This window comes from Lingula anatina, chromosome 5, assembly GCF_051362555.1.
Source record: "Lingula anatina isolate TDL-2025a chromosome 5, LinAna3.0, whole genome shotgun sequence".
Taxonomy (NCBI): domain Eukaryota; kingdom Metazoa; phylum Brachiopoda; class Lingulata; order Lingulida; family Lingulidae; genus Lingula; species Lingula anatina.
The window spans coordinates 7,075,416-7,096,804 of NC_141771.1; the positions used below are offsets into that span (position 1 = coordinate 7,075,416).

Consider the following 21,389-nt stretch of genomic DNA (forward strand, 5'->3'; position numbering starts at 1 on the left):
TAGATGTAGTGACACGGATTACGATAAATTCAATTTAAAGTAGATGCAGTCTGCACTGATGTAGGCCTACTTCTAATCATGGGAGTGCATCTATTGTTTAGTTTTGTCGGCTGTGCTATATTTAGTTCAGTCATGTGACTGGAAATCCCCGGTAATCGGAAAAAGTAAATACTACGCCATCTTGTGCATATCGAAAGGAAAACAACATATCAGCAAGTCAAATCATTTTTCCTTTATTTTTTAAAGATGATTTGATATAACATCTAACAGAGAGTGCGTATATCTACACGTTTACTACTGTACGTTGTACAGTATGGCAACAGGATTAGGCCTACTGCCGAGTGATCAGCTGATTGATTGACTCGACGTGTGGACTTTCACAGGTAGAGTAGAGCCCTACATCTGTTCGTTTGTTATAACGCCTTACAGTACGTTTTGTAAAACTGTGTTTTTGCTTAAAGAATTCATCTTTAGTGACTGATATGAATGATCACACATTTAAACCCGCTAACTTTAAACCTGATCTTTAAACCTGATCTTTTCAAGCGGCCCTAATGCTTGTTTCATTTTGTCCTTTAGGGCACGTGACAGACGGTCAACATTAGGAACATAAAATGCAGTCTTTATAGGGGCTGTGTACTAGTGTAGCACTACTTGTACTTGGCAATTATTCGAGAGCGTTGTATTAATGATCAGGAGGGGATCCAGGATTAAGCCGACCGCCCCCCCCCCCCCACACACACACACACATGCACACACGCACACACACACACACATACAGGCGTTGGATGTGGGGCCCGCTGAAGAGCTCCAAAATTTTTTGGTATTTTAGAGGGCGAACGGTGCCATTTGGTACGGTTTAGAACTATGATTCAGCTAGTCCAAATTCTCATTTCAATTAAGAGGGGACCAGTAATCGAAGGGGGAGGGGGGTCAGGACCCAGCTGACCCCCCCCCCTATAAATTCGCCACTGATGATCATCCACTATTTATTTATTTATTTATTAGCCAGGATCTATACAGTCAGTCAGAAATCCAGTCAAGGATGTCTCAGGATCCGACCTGTGTTCTAAGGCTGGGGCAGTATGAGGTCAACTTAATGAAGAAGCTGGGTCAAGGAGGGTTTGGGGTGGTCTTCGCAGGGGTTGACACTAGGAGTAGGATAAAGGTATGTAATTACGCAGGAATTTAGGGTTTTACTTGATTAGGGGCTATGACATAATAAAACTTCCTTCATGTGACATCCATCTGCTTAGTTATTACTCGCTCATAGGCCTATCTGCATTTTTTTTTTTTGGGGGGGAGGATAAATTGCAAGAGAAAATTAATCTCGATCATTAATATCGACAATTATGAATAACATATAACAAACGTATTCATTATTGATAAATTCAGAGAATTCACAGATTTTTGGTATTTTCCATTAGGTTGCAGCAAAGCAGATAGACATAAAGAGAAAGGAAAGACACGGCAGCACCGCGCTTTCCGAAATAAAGGTGTTACAAAAGTTACCCAGTCACCAAAATTTAATTCGGTTCCTCGACTATCACTTCTCTCAAGATTCTTTCTGGATCGTCATGGACTTCTGCAATATGGGAGAGATGAAGGAATACTTCGTTGCGCATGCGCCTATTGATTTGGCAACAAAAGTGGATTTCATGCGGCAAATTGCTGCTGCTCTGGTACACTTGCACGAGGCACCGCAGCAGATAATTCACAGGGATCTTAAACCAAACAACATGTAAGGCAGTGCTTATGCTTTCCCCAAAAGTATTCTTTCTTTAAATAAATAATAGATAAAATCATGCTTAATCCCAATTAATTAAAAAGGAAACGTATCTGGCGTCAAATTTACGCAAGTAAAACAAAACAAGCATTTGAAATAACATCATTATTCATATTCAGCTGTTTTTTCAACATCATCATAGTCGTCATCAATATCATTATGAATATCACCAGTAGTGTTATTTTATTATATTTTTGAAGAAAACAATTCACTTTTGTTTGCATCATTTCTCTAAACTCTTCGTTGTCGCCTTTCTTTTGGCCAATACAGCATGGTGTCGTACATCTCAACAGACGATCGGCCCATGATTAAGGTCACCGACTTCGGACTGGCTAAAGTAGCCGAAGAGGACATGACAAAGACCTTCCTTCTCTCCACCGTGGCAGGGGCGGTCTGCTATCTTTCCCCCGAGGAGTTCGCCAGGCAGAAGTACACTGTCCTGGTGGATGTGTTTGCGTTGGGTTTGGTGTTTCTAGGAATGATCAACTTTGACGTTCTTGGGGAGTTAATTCCTGTCCCCCCTGGAAGTCAAGGTAAAATAATACAAAAAAAGAAAATCGAACTGTCCGTCCTTTTGGTCAAATATCAGCTCTTAATCTAAATCTGATCTTCGGTTTATGTCAATGGAGTGAAACGTCTACTTTTATTCAGAAATGGGCAGCTCCTTCAAAATTGCTGACACGGTGCTGTTTAATTCCTGTTTTAATGCGTAAATTGTAAAACATTCACCTTCTTTGTTACCTAAAAGATTTCGCTGTAAAATATAATCCATACAATTTGCTACAGATTCAATGTTGGCTACCATGTTGATGCCCATTGGCATGCAGATGCTTCAAGCAGCCATCGGTGGTGGCATCCAGCCAACACTGGTGCAGCATGAGCCAGATGACAGCCCGGAAGTGACGCAGCTGAAGGACCTTATACAGCACATGGCGGTATATAAGGTTGAAGAAAGGTTCACTTCTCGTCAAGTTTACGATACATTGGACAAACTTTACGGTAAAGTAAACGCACAGTTTTTTATCTTTTTGCCATAATGTAACAGGAAGTTCAACTCTTTTGTTAGCACTTTGTTTATTGACCACATTTTATGAAATAATATTCCTTTCACATATCATTTTCAATAGAAAAAAAGCAGTAGCCACATAGTAGACGTGTAAAAGACCTTTCAAGAAACCAGTAGGGGCCTATAAGATGTTTTAAAATGAACCTTGGAAATATTTGTTATCATTCATTCTCTTTCCATATCCTATTTCAGAGGGCATAAAACATATCCAATCACCGCCGCCGCCCCGGCCACCAGATCAGCTTGCAGAGGCAGGTAGTCCAATACAAGAACCGGGAGCTCATGCTGCAGAAGCAGCTGCGCATAAGCAAGACTCATCCGAGCGTGGCGCCGCCCAAAGGGACGGACATCGAGACATAGGTTATAAGCTTCTTAAGGAAGCCATGGGACAGTTATTAAGAGATGGCATTCAAGACAGAAGACGTGGTAAAGAGAGAGATAAACACCTGCGAGCTTTAGACAGAGGAATGCCTTTGTTAGAGATGTTACTTGGACATGATGAGAGAGATGACCAACAGGAAGGAAAAGAAAATGAGACAAATGAAAGCGAGGTGTCTTATGTTATTATTATTATTATTACACGTACTTCTCTCTCTGGTACTTTCACCCAAGAGTACGCGTGTATATTAAAACATTTAAACTCCTTGCTCTAACGCAGCTGCGCGCCTTCTTTGCTCTTTTTTATGTTGAAGATATAAGTTATTGCAGATCTATTCTGGTATTTGAAAATCAAAAGTTGTTTTCATTCTAATTCCATTGAATTTAGTGGGTTTAGTTGTTCATTTGACTCATATACCGGTATATCTAAACCTTGAAACCCTTTGTGTGTGTGTATTAGATCCAGAATTTCACTAAGACGGGTGGGCGGATTATACAGAATTTAACACCTAACAATCTACAGTATTCTTATATCCGACAATGCATCCAAATCTCATAAATAAAGAGATATCATAATTTGACAATTAGCTTTTTATGTTTTAGTTCAAAGAGGGAGAGACAGTCCAGGTTGTGAAGGTCAGTGTCACCAGAGCTGTGGGGATGCAGGAGAATTATGGAGGCTGGCATAACGAGATGGCACAGGTAGCTATTACCTTTGTAGCCGTTTAATTAATACGTCTGTTGCCAGATCATTATTTGAATTATCGATATTGTTCGACTTCTGTTTATTATTATTTTTTTCCGCTTTCCAAGAAATGCAAGACTAAGCGGTATGGATATTATATGCAATCACAGGTGCTTAAAATGCATAACTTAATTATGGTAAATGTTTTTTGGCAAACTGGGATAAGAAACAAAATCACCATGTGAAATCCGAGGCACGTGCACTATGTTTGAATTATTTATGTAAAATGGACTTTTACAGTACCTTGGTAAGACTGGGAAGGTAGTTGAGCTCGTACTACACGTGGTGAAAGTGAAGTTTGAGGATGGGAAAAAGTAAGTAATTTTTACTGTCAAGAAAAATAAACGTACGTTACTTGTATATCTAGTGCTGTACATATGTATGTATGTATGAAAGAAAAACAGATTTTAAGTTGAAATGTCATTGCATAAATGAAATTGTCTATTGTTTTTGATAGAATGCATTTTATTCAATAAGAAATTAACAATTGGTACATACGAGTATGACATATAAATTAATGTACCATGCTCATATCAGTATCTTGAAGCATTTCCACTAAAATAATTTTATTATCAGTGAGGTATATTGTCTGCGCAGTGTTCAAACGGATTATACAAAATATAATGAGATGTTTGACATTGTGCACGGATTACTTCAAATGGACACGTACGTGTATAACATCAACAACGTCGTGTTCTTCTTCTACTAGTATGTTTCTTCGTCGCCAGGTGGAGCTTCAATCCGGCAATGCTCAAGAAGGTCCAGGGTGAGGTGTCACCATCCAGTCGGAGGGATAAAAACAAAAGGAGTGCCTTGAGGGCTAGACAGGTTGCTTGCCACTTTAAGCGGATGGACATTGTCCAGATTGCAGAGGACGAGGAGCTGGTCAAAACGCTACAGAAAGGACATGGGGGATGGAAAGATAAGATGAAACATGTGAGTTTGGTTTTATTGCCGTCAGTACCACATTTGTGCCTTTACAGAATCGTAATATTCCTTTTCACGGATATTTAAATGGTATTTTTTTACTCTCATTTCCCTTTTTTCCCCGAGATTCCAGATATCATCTCATAATTCTGCACAATTTCATTTATTTATTTAAATTCAACGTGTTTGATACAACCAAAGCTTAAAATAGCAATATGGTTATTTCAAAACGTGTTGTTTTTGTCCACTAAACCAAGTGAAAACAGAAACACTACAGGTACAGTTTCAAAGTTTTCAAAGTGTCAGTCGAGACAAGAAACTTTGATGTTAAGTGCACTCCACCCCCTTCACTACCGCTAAACACTTAAACTCTCGCACGCACACGCACGTTACGGAGAAACCATTTGCCATTGAATGCAAAGATCTTGGTGACCGTCGGTAGGTAGACCATATGCAACTAATTTGTGACAACGACAAAAGCCAATACATGTAAGTTTACTTACCCCATACTTATTATTGTAGTGTATTGAGTGTATTGTGTGTTAATGAGACAAACCGCACGACTCGCCCACATACTCTGTGTCCTTTTGGCTTGGGATTCCCCCCCACCCACCCACCCTTGTATAATGTCTTCGTATTTTCAGAGTCTTGGTGTGAAGGGGATCGTACATGGCGTAGACAGGGACGGGGATGTTGTGGTGGAATGTATTAACCAAGACAAGTAAGCTTCGTGTTTGCCGCTTAAATTTTTTCGTCTGTCCTTTTTTTTCGAATTTTGTCGAACGGAAGAATTTTTTCTACCTTTGATATGGTTTAACATTAATTTTTTAATGTGTAGTATTTGAAATTTTTTTCCGAGTAGACTTTCCTACAGAGTAGTAATGCCTTTTATCCGAGATGTGCATGTGAAACAAAATTTTTATCGGGTATTTTAAAGTCACAGTGAAATATTTCATACATCGTAAATCTCCGACCAGGTCCTTTAGGTCCAATAAATCTTAAATTCTGGTAATTTGTTCAGATAAAAAACTCTGGTTGTGAAGGATTGAACCATGTTGATTACTGCATTGATTGCAAGAGAATTGTTGGTTTAAATCATTGGCAATTGCTGAGTACAATATTTTCATTCGAACTAACAAAACTTTATATTTTGTCAATAGATGGTATTTTAACCCTGAATTACTGATCAAAGTGGAACCAGACGAGAACGCAGAGCTGGCAGCCGGAGACGTGGTGCTCGTGAAGGATTTAGATTTTGAGGTCGCAAAAACGCTGCAGGAAGAAATCGGGGAATGGAACATTGCTATGGCGGAGGTAGGTGACCACCTCGGATACCCTCGGGTGATTCCGTTTCTCGATCATCTGCCGAGTAACGGAATTTACACCGAATGGTATTCGTAGGCCAGGAAGATTGATTTGAAAAAAAAAACGAAAACAATCTCAAAACAATTATATATATATATATATATATATATATATATATATATATATATTAAGTAAAGCAATGATTACGTTTTGGATTTCATTTCAAAAAGATAAATTCTTTAGTAGGCCTAGTAGTAGTAGTAGTAATAGTAGTAGTAATAGTAGTATTAGTATTAGTTTTGATTCCATGTAAATAGAACAAGATGGATTTCCTAAAACATTCATTTGCTTTGGAGTGTTTGATACATATTCATCTGCGCTCTAATGTTCCAGTCATTTGGACGCGGCGGCATAGTAAAAAGCGTGCTGTCTGAAAACAAAATCAGAGTCGAGGTGTCACGTGACGCATGGATATTCCACAGGGCGTTGCTCATTCAGGTGGCCAAATCAGGTGCGTATGCGATCCAGGAAAAGGTACAGTATCTAGTAAAGCTAGTCGAGGGAATAAATCGAGAAAGAAAACAACTCTAAGTTACTTTTTTTCAGCATATGTCTACTTTCTATGTCAAATTTATTTATAAATAACTATGTCTTGTTGGATACCATGTTTGCTTTTAATCGGTTTGAACCCATGTGCCTTTTTACAACGCAAAATTTGGAGCTACTGCGATGCAATTAGGTTATGCTAATGAAATAAGTGAGTTGAATTCAATAATTTTTGCTCGTTATATAACTGTTGTGTGAAGTATCTTATGACAAAACGTGGAATTAATTATTCTTTCAGATGAACTGATGCATGCCATATTACGAAAGAAGTTCCGTCGAACATAACGTCAGCGTTTGAAGCATTCGTGTCGAGGAAAGTCTTAAAGTACATGGAATAGTTTAAAAACTAGAGGCCTAGGTGTTTTTTTTTTCAATTTCATTTTTACAGTTTTCATAAACTCAATTGATACATCTGGTTTATAGAATAGCCATCAAACAAAACAGCACCCACCGGTCTTGTAATGTTCGCAAAGCATCCTTTGTATTTATGAAAAAATAGTTCCTTTACCAACAATGTTTATGGAGATTCGCCGATCGTTGACCACCATATTAATTTTCCCTGGATTTAGCCTACAATTGCGTTTATAATAGTACATGGATTCTTTCATTACTCATAACACATGGCTGCACGATCGTTGTATGAAATGTTTTAAAATTGCCTGCGGAATGTGGCAATTTGTAGTATAAGCTAGCTCACATTTGAGCTTTTCGAATGATGATATGAACCAGTTGGATGGCCTATCTGGGAAATGCAAGGAGAATTTCCATGAGGAATCGGAGCGCTTAAGAGCATCATCACGTTATTCTGCGGTTATTTTCAGTATATATCATATAATAATATTTGAATCCAATGTGTCAGCACAGAGGCAAATGTACGTGTAAATCAAATGCCTCAATTAAAGCCGATGCTCTCATCATCTCTGTGTGTGTGCCACTTTTTACGCCTATTCAAAGTTCTGCTGTTTTGATACGCGAATACTTTATCATAATGCAAGAACGTTTTAAGGGCGGTGCACAAATAAACCATATGATAATTATATGAAATGTTCTGTCGAATGAATAAAGAATAATGAAAACGACTAGCGTTCAAAATGATAACAGATTGTAACTCAGGAATAGGAAGACCTTTGTATTTCTGATCATTCATTGCGAGTTTACATTGAGCTCTCGTGACCTGCACGATATCGCGGTGTGTGTGCGTGCGTGCGCGCACGCGCGCTTGCCTGTGTGTGTTAGTTGTGCCATTGTATCGAACGTATCATTGAACTTTTAGGTGTCGATCATGTAATTGAAATCCCTGTATAAGTGTATGTGCTCACATAACTCCTAAGTCTACCCGTACAACTCGTTCTACACAGACTTAGATGTCCTCACGGAGATCATAGTTCTCTTCTCCCTTGGGAGAATGTGGTCTATCGGCGCACTCGCCGTTGTTTTCAGATCCATTATCACCTGAAAAAAAAAGATATCACTTTGTTTGATTTTGTCGGAATCCATCCTCCAGGAGAAATCTCTCCTGATTTATTTACATCAGGGGAGGTTTATATCCCAACGCCATCTGGCGGATAAAGTTTTTTTTTAAGTCTACCAGGGAAACTAAATAGCATTTAAATAATGCTTCACGATAAATCGGTTATACTTTTGATACAGAATCATTTGTATGCTAAGTAATACCCATTTTTCCATACATGTTCTAATAAAAAAGCAAAGTCATGTAAACCAAATACTTTAACACTACTTTCTGGTGAATACCGTTAATTTTTTTAGCAATCAAATGGCACTCATGGCGACTGTTTTAAGGCAAGTCTTAAACTGTGGAAAGCAATCAAGTCTTAAGCCATTTTTCTTAATTTTTGATTCTCTCTCTCACACACACCCACACACAAACACACACACACACACACACAAACTCACACACACACACACACACACACACACACACACTCACACACACACACACCCCCACACACAACCACACACACCCACACACACACACACACACACACGCACATACACAAACGTAAACTTATATACCTTGTTACATTATTTGATAAATTTCCCATATTAAAATGTTTATATATATATATATATATATATATATATATATATATATATATATATATATATATATATATATATATATATATTGTATCTACTATTATATATATTGTATCTACTTACAAGTGAAACTCAAAACTACTGGTAACCATCTTCTTACCTCTAAATTTGTTAATTTATGAAGTTTTGCTGCTTTTAACGGGTACGTACGGATAAAATTTAGTCCCAAAATATTACACGTCTCTATACTCCCGTTACCGATAGATACATAAAGGAAAAACGGAAAAAACGTCTTTTTAGATTTAAATACCGATAGATCCGATTTTTTCTGCTGTCCTATAGGCCTATATTTGCGTTCCTATAGATATGACGTCCTCATAAACCCACGTCCTTTAAATCCGCATACCTATAGATCCACGTATTTTTAGATCCAAATACCGATAGATCCATTACAGGTACACTATTGCTCGAAATGGTTGGTATACTACTCAGTACATAAAATGCACTTCTTTAAAACGGCAGTCAGCAATATATTATTCTACTAGATCGTTTTCACACAATACTCAGTGAAAGAACATAAAAAGAACAAAAGTGTGTTCTATATTTCACAACGCTTAATTACTGTTCTAGCGTCAGAACACTGTTTAAAGCGTTCTCAAAATGCAACATTCGAACACGTAAAAAGTGTTCTGAATTTACATGTAAATGTGTTCTAAACAAAACAAAACAAAAAAGAACATAAAAATGTGTTCTAAATTTCACAACGCAAGTTGATATGGGCCTTTTAGCCGATTACGATGTCAGATAGATGGATCTAGCGGTACCTGGATCTAAAGATACGTGGGTTTATAGGAATCTGTTGGTGGATCTATCGGAACGTAAATTTAACGAGACGTAAATCTATTGAGACGTGTATGTATAGAGACGTATCTATCGGGGCGAATATTTTATTGGGACGTTTATCTATATGGCGGACCCCCTTTTAACAATTAATGCATTATTGGGATTAGTGGATTTAGACTATGCCTGGGTTGGGACTGGGCCTGTGACATATATATATAGGCCTATATATATATATATATACACACTCGCATGCATAAACAGGTAGCCTACATGTAAATATATGAATGATTAATTTTCTTGAGTGTATAGCTATTATACAAATCTACTCGTAAATGCCTTGATAAATATTTCCTTACATTAGCCTATTGGGTGTACTTCAGCACCTTATATTTAAGCGCACTTATATTAATAACTGCTAAAATTCCTACCGGCTTTCGGACATGTTTGGCTCCCTGCACTGCTTGCACTAGAAGGGCCGCCATTCAGGTCCCTCTTCAGTGCTTCTTCGTCAAGAGTTCCATCAGAAACATTGGACCCTCCTACAATGTTAAAATGCGTAGGAGGAATTCACTCTCCATCTGAGCATCTCTTGTGAAAATATTCCATTTTCTATACAGACAGCCCCACGTAGCTAATAACTTACTCCAGAACTTAAATACCTAGTTTTTAGTACATGCACTTCCCGCCTTTGCGGAAGTGTGGCATCAGTGAATCACTGAAACTTGACGGGAGAGTTATAGCTTTTTGAGTATACACACGCTGCTTTTTACAACTTAGCCCCACCATATTTATACGACCTTATATCAATTAACGCCCCCCTCCCCCCGCCAGTAACGCTCTTCCCACCATTGACTTTTAACACCGTGTAATACTCGACTTCTCACATATGGTGACAATGCATGTAAGTCGCAGGCCAGAAGGCCAGATTTAAATCCAGTCAAAATCTTAATTGGCCTAGGCCTTGGCCAGAGCAATAATAATAATAATAATAATAATAATAATAATACTGATGATGATAATAATAAAAATAATAATAAACGCGCTGCCAATTTGCTCACCCGAATGGCCCAGCTGTGAATATGAAACTCTTTCCGAATCAGGACGTGCACCAAGAAGTGGATCAATACTTTCGGCTCCTGATGGCGGGGTTGGTTGGAACCATCTTCTGCCCACTGAAGAATTTAAAATGACATAAGTTTTTAGCAACTTCTCAGTCCACTGTTGAAAAGGTCTGAAGCCAAACCTTTCCCCCTAAGTATACACGTACATTTATTTAAACGGTATGCGAACAGGGCCCTTTAAAACTGTAGACTGATAACCGTTTTAGACATGATAATGTAATTGCCAATAGTGTGACCCTCATTTCACTGGAATCGCCTGTACATATATTATTAAAACTTCTCAGCAAAAGATGCAGTGGAGGCACTATTTTATGTCGTTCAATTTCTAGAGCAAAGATACTTGGTAAAAATGCAGGCACCTACCTTTTCGAATGAAACCACCTATAACCAATACAAGTGCAATTGCCACTATACCTAAATGGTAAAAAGAAGTGGAGAAAAGGACTTGTATAAAACTTGCCAGTATTTGCAGAGAGAGAGGGGGAAGTGAGAGAGAAAATCTGCAAAGGAAAGGGGTTTTAAAATTCTGTTCAGATGACTTACCCTTTTGATAATTTTTTAACATGAAAATACACTATGCATTTGTTGCCTCAATTTAATTAATAACATTTTGTTGTATTTCAATTGAATTCTTTTTATGATAATTTCACAACAAGAGTTGTTCAAATTGCTCTTTTTGGATGCAAAGGGGATAAGTTACCTATTAGTAATTTCACTTGACCTATACAGGGGCGGATTCAGAGAAATTTTATGACAGTCTTCCAAAGTATCTTTGTAGATCCATCCTATATTTTTGGCCGTCTTCCGACAAAAAATTCGATATCCATCCATGTAAACTTGAAAATCTGACCGTTTTCTGGAAGACCTTGAAGACTGACTTAATCTGCCCTTGCGTAAGTCATAAAAATGAAAATTTAGAAATGATACAGGAGAGCTAATATGTACAGGAGAAGTGCTTGGAACTAACACATGTGACTATAATGTGAGGAAATGAAATGTGTCACTTGTTTGTTTTAGTTTTTCTGTTATACATGTATATGAGAGGTACCTTAATCTATAATTTAGTAGTTATATATGTACCTCCAATAATCCACAACCACCACGGATACTTATGTCCTGCCGCAGAATGCTCTTCTTCTACTTCTAGATTGGCAGACGACGCTACTTTACCACACTTTCCCTGCCACGTCACACTATAGACGCCAGCATCGTCTTTGGTTACGTTGAATATAGTCACCGTACCTGAAACAGTCCAACGTTATGAAATCTGCTTCATAACACGATTTCTCACAAGCACGTGTACATGTGTGCGTGTGTGTGTGTGTGTGCCTGCCCCTTAGACTATTTTCAATCCATCGATTCACTAGGCCGTTAATTTCAAAGCAATGTTGTCGATGCATTGATTGGTGCGTATCACCAATGTCCTACGACCCACTGCAAACCCTATATACATGGATATTCTGCCCAGTCCCACCATATCTGGCAGCCATCTGGGGGACATTTATACCCCCCCCCCCCTTAGAGAAACAATTTATTTTTATAGTGCGCATGGATGAACACCCATCCTCGGTTTACGCTAGCAATAAACTGCGAATCATTTTTACGGAGGGGACCTGCATGTCACATACATAACGCACAATTCATACAGCAATATTTATGTCACCCCCTGTGCATTATTTTATGTTGTTTGAGGAATAATTAAATAAACCTTTAAAATGATATCTGGTATACTTACCATTATCATCCACATTAATATGTGGCGATGAAGCCATAAACAAACCATCATGCCACCATTCAGGGGTTGGTTCCGGGTATCCCTCGGCATACGAGTCAAAAGACACCGTCTCACCAACCTTAACAGTGTGGTTGACAGGGGACTTGTCTAACTTGATAGCTTTCTGTGCTGCAAGAAGCATGAACAGTTGAGACCAACGCCGTTGCTTGTAATGCCATCAAAGACGATGAAAAACGAGAAAAATAGTGAGAACACTCATATGTATATGCAAGATAGTTTTGGACAAATAATAATAATAATAATAATAATAATATATTCTAGACTATAAGTAACACAAATCTACACTTATGTGTATGGAAATTTACACATCACACATCTTTAAACTGAGAGAGAGAGAGTGAGAGAGAGAGAATAGAAAAATACGCACGCCTAACATTAAGTTTCAACTCTATAGAATTATGATTCAAGCATTGCGGATGGTGTACAGAACAAGTCCATCTGTCCTCGTCAATCTCTTTCACAGCTCTAATAACGTGGCTTATGCGGCATGGCAAAGTCTTGTTACTTGGGCAGTCTTGCCGCAGAGGGGAGCAGGGCTGTCTGCAGCTGGCGTACGACAAGTACAACGAGCTACCACTGTCAGCCTGGTCAGATAAATTGCAAAAAATCCTTAAATTGCCAAAATATCTGTTGGATCCATTAGGTGGTGCCAGAGGAACCGCAATTCTTTTTCGAAAAATGCAATGGTATATGTATTTTATAGACTTACCAGTATGATTCTCAACTTTTATAGTGACACAGCCTCTCAAAAATGAACAATAGATAATAAAGCAAATATTTCGTATGAAATAAAACTTAATTTTGACAGGAAAGTTGTGTATTGATGAAACTTCCGGGTGTTTGTGAATTTCTTTTCATCTTATTTATATTAACTCAGCAGGTCATATGACATTGGTATTCTGGATGTCAGATATTTCCATGTGTTCACTCTTTCAAAAAAATCAATTTCGAAATTTTAGATTCATACACGTACAACTCACGCCCACTTTACCTTTGAGGTTTTTCCTAGCTTACCGTGTAGTTCACCGTGCAGACAAGAGTAACATTCTCTCCCACGACGGCGTCGTATTTCCAAGCACAATACCTTTCTCTGCAGTGCGGGCTGACAAAGACCGGTTGGTCGAAGTCACAGCCCTCCTCACCAACTGGAATAAATTCGTAATGAGTACGGTGCTCCAGATACAAGTAGTATCAACTATTATACAGTATCTGGGGTAGTTCTATGAATTGTTTTGCTTTAGCCAAATTTCTCTTGGACAATTCATTTTTTTTTAGCCAAACGAAAACTTAATTAGTCAAATTACAAATGATGAAGTCAGGCTAATAACTTTACTTTCTTGTAAAATATATTTCTGTTACTATAGTTGAAATTGTTACAAATAGCATCAAATTATTAAAAAAAAAAAGATAAACTTGTTAATAAACAACTGCTGAGTTAATATAAATGAAATAAAAATACAAATGCCAGTGTCAAGTAAAAGTTTCGTGTTGCATACCAGGAAGTTCAGTGCCCCAGTGTGATACTTTATAATATACCGTATACTCTCTGGAATTATCGTCCCAAATCGCATTTGCCTCAAGAAGATAAGCAATTTTCACCTACGGGCAAATTATTACTTGACCCCACCCTGCCCTTGAATTCGTTTTTAATACAATTATTATGAAATATTTTTATTTTTGAATTCCTGGTTGAACACAAGCACTACCATGTCCTACTGAACACTCCAGAAGGTCATATCGACAGGACTGAATAAATGACATAAAAACGTTATCATTTTCATGAAAAAATATACATTTTGGGATTGGCAATATCGCCAGAAATGGTGCCTGTATATTTGTAATCCATATTTAATTTATTTATTATTCAAAGTAGTAATAATAATTATACATGTATTTCTTATTTGTTCATTTTCCAATTTTGGTTGTGTTTTTTTATTATTATTATTAATTTTCACGGATTTTATTTTTTTATTAACATGGTGAGCTTAATAAAGAATTTTTAAAATGTCATTTCTGTAATTCTGCAGAGGTGCTATTTCTGTACAGAACATGGACTTCAGTCTCCCATACATTTTATTTATCAACTAAAACATGATTTAAATGATTACATTTGATAACGAAAAGCCCTACAGAGATGACATACTCATTTCGACATGTCAGTTATCGATGTAAAGATAATGCAATAAAACCATGGTAGTTGTTATACAGCTCTTAATATAACCGCAAATCAAATTTTAAATCTTTTTGCAAGCTGCGACAGAACTTTATAAAACATTTTGACCACTTAATGTTAGTTCAATTACATGAAGAGACATTCTGTTCTTCGTACTTTAAGAGTGCATTCCCATAGATTTAGATCGTTCCATCTAGTTCTACCTAACTCCCTGGGGGTTCACGCTAAATTGATGTAAGCCGAGCTCGGCTTACACCCCTTACAGCTTTTACATGTAGTAGGCGGGACAGACGCTTATGCCGGTTAAGCTGACAGTAATCTAGTGAGACTCCCCACAGGGATAGATCGATCTAAAATCTGTGGGAATGGGGTCTAAGATATATATTCACAAATTTTAACTGACTTTCAAGTTTTATTTAAAATTATCGCACCTTAGTGCAGTGGTCATAAAGTGTATAATAACAGTCACGAGCACTGGTCTATTGAAACAAGTAAGTCGATTCTCGGAAGGTCGATAAATAGATGTCGAGTGCACTTTGTATTTCAGATATATATATAGCGTTTCATATGTCATACACGAGATGGCGTTGAACATTGACCAGTTAAAGTAATTCACAGGTAGTCAGACTCACCAGCGCATGATCTACTCAAACTGATAACTCTGTTCTTGGAAAGGTCATCTCAGCCACCATGAACGGAAAATCACCCTGAAGTTCAGAGTGTTGATTGTGACTCTTTCATACCAAGCATATGTTCATCGTTGTACAGCGCAGGTGCAGGTGCAACAGGAACGGTGGTCTAAGGAATGGAACCCCAGGGTCCCAGAAGATTAGTGGTTTAGCCTAGGCCCCAACTACGTTTTGGACGCACGGTTTTTAGGTTCCTTGCGTCACCAGTACGTCACCACAAACGTGTGAGGCAAGTGTGAAGCAAAACTGACGCAAAAGGGCACTGCTTTTGCCGTGCGTTGCACTCCCTTTGTAAGTGGTTAGTGTGTGCCACGTTCACAGGAAGCAAGACAAACGCAAGAAATGAGTACAATTTCCACGGCCATCGCTCCTTGCAATTAGCGTCCCTGCTTGAAAGGACAACCCAAGTGGCCCTTGCGACTCGCAAGGCAGACTTTCCTCTACCTCTGCGACCTCCACGGCCTCCGCAACAATCAAAAATCGCAGGGGACGTACGATCCTGAAATTCGTGCGTCCGGTTGTGACCAAGGCTTTAGTTAAACCCCTTTATACAGTGGACGGTGCCCTTTCTGCGTCCCTTGTGCGACCATGAAACTGGCAACGCTGTGGTCGCAGAAAAGAGGCAGATTTACAGATTAATACTTCTCTGGGCGTTGAGTAGAAAAATAGAAAAGCTGTTGATTATCTGAATAAGATTATACGATGACCTCTCCTGTTCCGTCCCTGAAGTTGATTCGATAGACACTCATATGATTTAGCACAAATAAATCTGGTTTAGCTGCTTATTTAAAGAATCCACCACAGAACTGATGAATTTCAGATCTTACCTGTATCACCCCGACCAAAACAGAGAGCAAAAAGAACTGCACATCCGTAAACCAAAGCCGTTGTCATGGCAGCATCAGTTTATGACTTATGGGTCTTATAGAAAGTGCAAGTTGTCAAAAACTGTCAAATGAAAGTTGCATGCGGAGCCAATTTATCATGTGACATCATGTTAATGAATAACAGATAGATAGGTTGTAGGTATTTTGCAACTGTTTATAAGTAACTTATTGATAACTTATCAATTTTGAATTGTGGGGAAATCACCGTTGAAGCCTACATTACATCTGCCACGGGCGCCGTACGATTATATCCTACACGATTTCCGTGCGATTTTTTTTTTTTTTACGCTAAAGTTGGTACAGCGAATACGTTGATATTACGTATGGCGGTACGCCGTGCCACTTTACCGACATGACCTTGAGGTCACGTTTTGTTAAAAAGTTATAGTACAGAGCCTTTTCAGTCCCCGTGCAGTTGCCATACGCTTTCTGTGCGGCTTTCATGAAAATCGGTACGTTGTCGGTGCAGCCCTCAACGATTTTTTATGCATGTTGTCATAATAAGGAAAATCACAATATCAGATCCGTGCAAGTAAATCACGCTAAGTTTACAACATTTTTGCTATTGTTATGCCTCCTAGAACCGCAAAAGGTGGAAGGAAAATAGACCAACAACAGGTTCAATCATTTTTCAATGAAATGGAAACTGTGCAATGTCATCTACGTTCATGGTACGGCCTAAGGGCTTACCATTTTAAGTTTAAGCTCGATAAAATCGTAGAAACTACGGAGGCCGTGAATCCGTAACGTCATTATTATTATTATTATTATTATTATTATTTATTTATTAACAACTCATAGTAAAAGCGAAAGCAGAAGATCACAGCTTGCAGTCGGAGATCCTGGCGGCCCATACCGGTGCGAAATCGTAGTCCGGTCCCCATTACTTGGTACAGGTGAAATTCGCCCCATTTACTATCCCCAATACTCCGACTTACCCTAACCTGCACTAATCAATATGGGCTCTATGTAATGTTAATTATCTCCAACAAGGATGCGCCAGAAGCTATTAACATGCTATATAAACTGTATACGTTATCCGTGCTAAATTTGTTGAACCACTTTCCGCCTCTCGCCAAGCCCGTGTTACACCGGGAACCCTTAATTTTGGCCCACTCTTGTAAATATGCAACAAAAGAGAAGGCTGTGATACATTAAAAGGATAACAGCTGTTCATTTTGGCCAAAAAATGAATTTTTCTGGGGTTAACAGCAATTCCCCCGTACTTACCAACGGTTAATGAATCCATTTCTACATTCAAAGTTAGTCCCTTTTTTTTTTTGTAATAATCTCTTGATCTTTCTTGACGTTGATGGCCATGTATTGTCAAAGCTTCAACTGTCAAGAGGGTGAGAGTGGGCCAACATTTCTTCCCCAAGCAGTCGCAAATATTTCATGGTGTAAATTTACATAACCTCAACTAAATAAGTGGCTAGAAAGATACACACGCACAAAAATAAAAAAAGAAAAAAAGAAATAAATCATGGGCATTACCCATCCCAAGCTAATTAACTCGCAAGAAATATCTATAAAACACTGCATAAAAACCACGACTGCCATTTAAAGATCGAGATTAAGCAAGGGCGCGAAAAGAAAAGATGAGCTGGATGTTTTACTTTGCAGTGATCCTAGCAGAGGCGCTCCTCGAAAACGCAGGTATTGGTGTTACAGCTGTAATAAATCAGCTCGTATTTCACTTTCGTTAGAGATATTGGTAAAATTTAAATCTGCTGTGGCGTCAGTCGAAAATTCAAAGTGACCAGTCAAAGTGATCTTTGCGGTCATAAATCTTTATATTTTTTCTTAAATGGCTCAACCTTCATTGGTAATTTCTGTTCGTTATTAGTGTGTTGGTTCACTTTGCTTAATTTTAACCGTGACCCGAGAATGACTAGAATTTATGAATGACAGTCAATGTAGCACATTATTATTCGGAAATCTGACACCTTTTTGTAGTCGCGCAAAGCTCCAAGAGTTCTTGCGAAAAGTATGGGACTGTTTTCTTCCCGGTGCCGAACACACACTGCCAAGATTTCTCCCAGGAGGCAATAGAGGGCAGCAGGTACCAGTACAGGCTAAAGAGGTGTGGGGAGCACCTGGCCTTTGACGTCGAAGTATGCGCCTGTAACTGGAAAACAGAATTCTCTTGCCCTCTTAGTGAGTCTTGTCTCATTTGTTTGGTTTGATAATGAAACTTTTAATAAGCCAATTGATTATGAACTTATTTCATAGCAAATAGTAATATGTATAGGCCTATATTTATCCGCACCGGTTTGTATCTTAACGTACGAGTATATGTTATTTCTAATTAATAAATTTATCCATTTACTTAGGCCTATTTATCTATTTCTGACAAAGGCTTAATAATGATCTTATCCATTTATTCAACTATCCTTTTGTTGGGCCAGGGAATTATATCCGATATAATTCCCTGGTTGGGCATATATTACGTTATCCGTCTATAAAAATAAAATCAATTAGTTTAATTTTCTCGCTCATTTATTCATTTATAGGCCCTTTATGTTGGCCGGTTGGTTGATGTACAGAAATCAGTTCATTTTTCAGCTTTCAACTACACGTCTTCGCCAAAATACATCTCATGTGTGGCGAAGTGTATGGGCCTCACTACCGTGGCGGTGCAGAACATATTCAGTGACTGCGGCACCAGTGCTGGCTGCTGGGCAGGACATGGGGGCAGCTACTGCTACTTTATCTGTCACATTCGACCAGAGCAACCAGGTGCGTCCTCTCCACCCTCTCTCTCTCTCTCTCTCTCTCTCTCAGAATATCATGTCAGTGAGTGAGTGTTCACTTCATTATTATTATTATTATTATTATTATTATTATTATTATTATAGGTGACCAGTGCATACCTGACTCCGGTCAAGTGTGGAGCGCATGTGGCTCCGCCTGTACCAAGACATGCCGCGACCCCAACCCACCTTGCCGTAATAAGCAGTGTGTAGCAAGATGTCAGTGCCCGCCAAGCAGACCGCTTTCCTTGGGTGGACAGTGTGTCAGCGCAGCCCAGTGCCCCTCACGTAAGCGCCACTCATCTAACTAAAAATACGAATACTAACGAATCTCTGGATATAGGCCTACCTGTGTAGCAACCTGCTACATGCGTTTGTAATTTTTATTTATTTATTTATTTATTTTTATTTATTTATTTATTTATTTATTTATTTATTTATTTATTTATTTATTTTTGTGGTACAATTATCATTGGCATGTAAACAAAATACATTATACTTAGGCCTACTGGTACTTTTCAAGTATTTATTCAGATAAGTAAAATAGCTAACTAAAATAAATCAGTGCGTTTATTATTATAAAAAAATGTTTAAATATTTAATATTTCTCTTTTATTTTTCACAGTCGCGGCGACTAATTGTACAGTGTTTGGCAACAACTACCTGGTGATTGCAAATACCCAATGCAAGCAGTTTGTCCAAGGCCCGCCAGGTGTCCCCACAACCAAGACGTGCATACCCGGCAGCGCATTCGACCCGCTGAGGTGCGGCTGCGTACGTGAAGGCACATTTCCTTGTCCTAATTAGAATCATAAAACCAAATACCGCACACCTGATTCAAAATCCTTCAATACTGCGCATGTGAGGATGAATTATAAGTTTGTATCTAAGAAAAATGATACAAACGATGATAAAAGAAAATAGGCCCAAAATAAAATTAAATGATCTCTACACTAGTAAATGATATTCCCCCTGTGCCGGTATTTATTTATTTCACGCTACCTATACTATGTACACTAATGTTTGGCCTGTGGAAAACATATCCTATATTTTTTTATAAATTGAATGCAAAATGACACTCTGTGTCTTTCTAACTTCAAGGGCACGAAGATCTCGCTTGACATCATTCTATTTGGCTTTAGGCCTTCATTGTTTTAACCATTGGTACCATACCAAAACCCTATATAAAGGTGCATTTCGCAAGCTGACAAGTCTAAAATATTCAGAAAAATAAAACTGAATCAATTCTAAATTGTATTCAGTCTTTTTAAACATATGTGATCAGTTGATCTATGTGAGTCTTTAGTGAAATCAGTCTTAGAAGACATTTCCTGAATGTCGTAAAATACTCTGTGGAAAGTATTTCCTTAACTTGTTTACTGTTTTGAACTTAATGGAGACACGTAGAATTTCGTGGAATAAACACACCTTTGTTTAACATGACACGTGTCTTCCTGTTTATTATTCATACAGCATCCAAATAACATTAAGGGGTGAAATCTTTTTTCAAACCAATAACTTGTGTTGTGGACAAGCTAGTAACAACTAAAACACAAACTTAATCTTAGCGTCAAAAGACAAAGATGGGAAGAATAAAAGCAAACTATAGATTTATCCCAAAAATATGAATCGTTGAGAAAAATTTAATCTGTTGCCAAATTATTTTTCTTTCTTTAAGGTGAATTTACGAAGTAACAACAGAAGGGCAATGGGAAATGAAAATAGCTGTTACTAAAGCAGCAGTGTATGTGATTTTGTTGTCTTAATTCTACTTTTCATCTTTCGCATTTCCCGTGCAATTTTATCCGAAAGAAGGTGTTGATACGGATTTTATTTAAAACAGAAATACAGAGAATAAAAGGCATACATACAATCATTATCCGGTTGCTAGTCTCGCATTTTTAAGAACCGGTGTTTAAAAAAATGTATTCCAGCGCAGTATCGGAACTAAAAGGCGGGTATCTGTTCGAGCAAATTGTTGTTTTCTAAATAAAGCCAACATAGGTTTTTTTTTCTTATAGTCCATGATACGTCTTTTAAATAAAACGTACAATATAATCTCTTTAATTCAAATTGCAATGCATGTACCAAACTAATTAATGCAACAAAACAATTTGAACAAAGCAGTAAAAAATCAGAAAAATAGGCACTATTGTATCAGTTGTATCCAGGGGGATGTTGCTAAATTTGGGAAACCGTGATTCAGTCAAATAATTTATGATATACAAAATAAGACTATGTGACTAGCCTGCAAATA

The 21,389-nt window shown here is 38.0% G+C and overlaps 3 protein-coding genes across 4 annotated transcripts; 2 read left to right on the top strand and 1 right to left on the bottom strand.

Annotated features, from left to right (window-relative positions):
* The first annotated feature begins 162 nt into the window (after positions 1-162).
* On the top strand, positions 163-7,892 carry LOC106181717 (uncharacterized). Of its 2 annotated transcripts, none has more exons than XM_013566185.3 (13): positions 163-383; positions 1,009-1,168; positions 1,428-1,741; positions 2,057-2,319; positions 2,573-2,785; positions 3,045-3,403; positions 3,834-3,932; positions 4,216-4,289; positions 4,704-4,911; positions 5,547-5,623; positions 6,063-6,216; positions 6,601-6,718; positions 7,052-7,892. In XM_013566185.3, the coding sequence occupies exons 2-13, from the start codon at positions 1,046-1,048 to the stop codon at positions 7,096-7,098; spliced, it is 2,049 nt and encodes a 682-aa protein (XP_013421639.2). In that variant the 5' UTR covers positions 163-383; positions 1,009-1,045; the 3' UTR covers positions 7,099-7,892. The 2 variants fall into 2 exon arrangements, with proteins under 2 accessions (XP_013421639.2, XP_086869741.1); XM_087013615.1 differs by having other exon boundaries at positions 1,013-1,168.
* On the bottom strand, positions 7,887-16,477 carry LOC106181728 (uncharacterized). Its single transcript, XM_087013616.1, has 9 exons — positions 16,320-16,477; positions 13,645-13,775; positions 12,998-13,214; positions 12,571-12,738; positions 11,916-12,077; positions 11,199-11,249; positions 10,773-10,886; positions 10,143-10,253; positions 7,887-8,265 (listed from the first exon to the last, which is right to left on the bottom strand). Exons 1-9 carry the CDS (start codon positions 16,384-16,386, stop codon positions 8,174-8,176), a joined length of 1,113 nt encoding a protein of 370 aa, XP_086869742.1. The 5' UTR covers positions 16,387-16,477; the 3' UTR covers positions 7,887-8,173.
* A 1,383-nt stretch (positions 16,478-17,860) lies between these two features.
* On the top strand, positions 17,861-20,570 carry LOC106165552 (uncharacterized). The gene is made up of 5 exons (XM_013543796.2): positions 17,861-18,035; positions 18,336-18,536; positions 18,945-19,118; positions 19,238-19,420; positions 19,758-20,570. Exons 1-5 carry the CDS (start codon positions 17,978-17,980, stop codon positions 19,937-19,939), a joined length of 798 nt encoding a protein of 265 aa, XP_013399250.2. The 5' UTR covers positions 17,861-17,977; the 3' UTR covers positions 19,940-20,570.
* Positions 20,571-21,389: the final 819 nt, after the last annotated feature.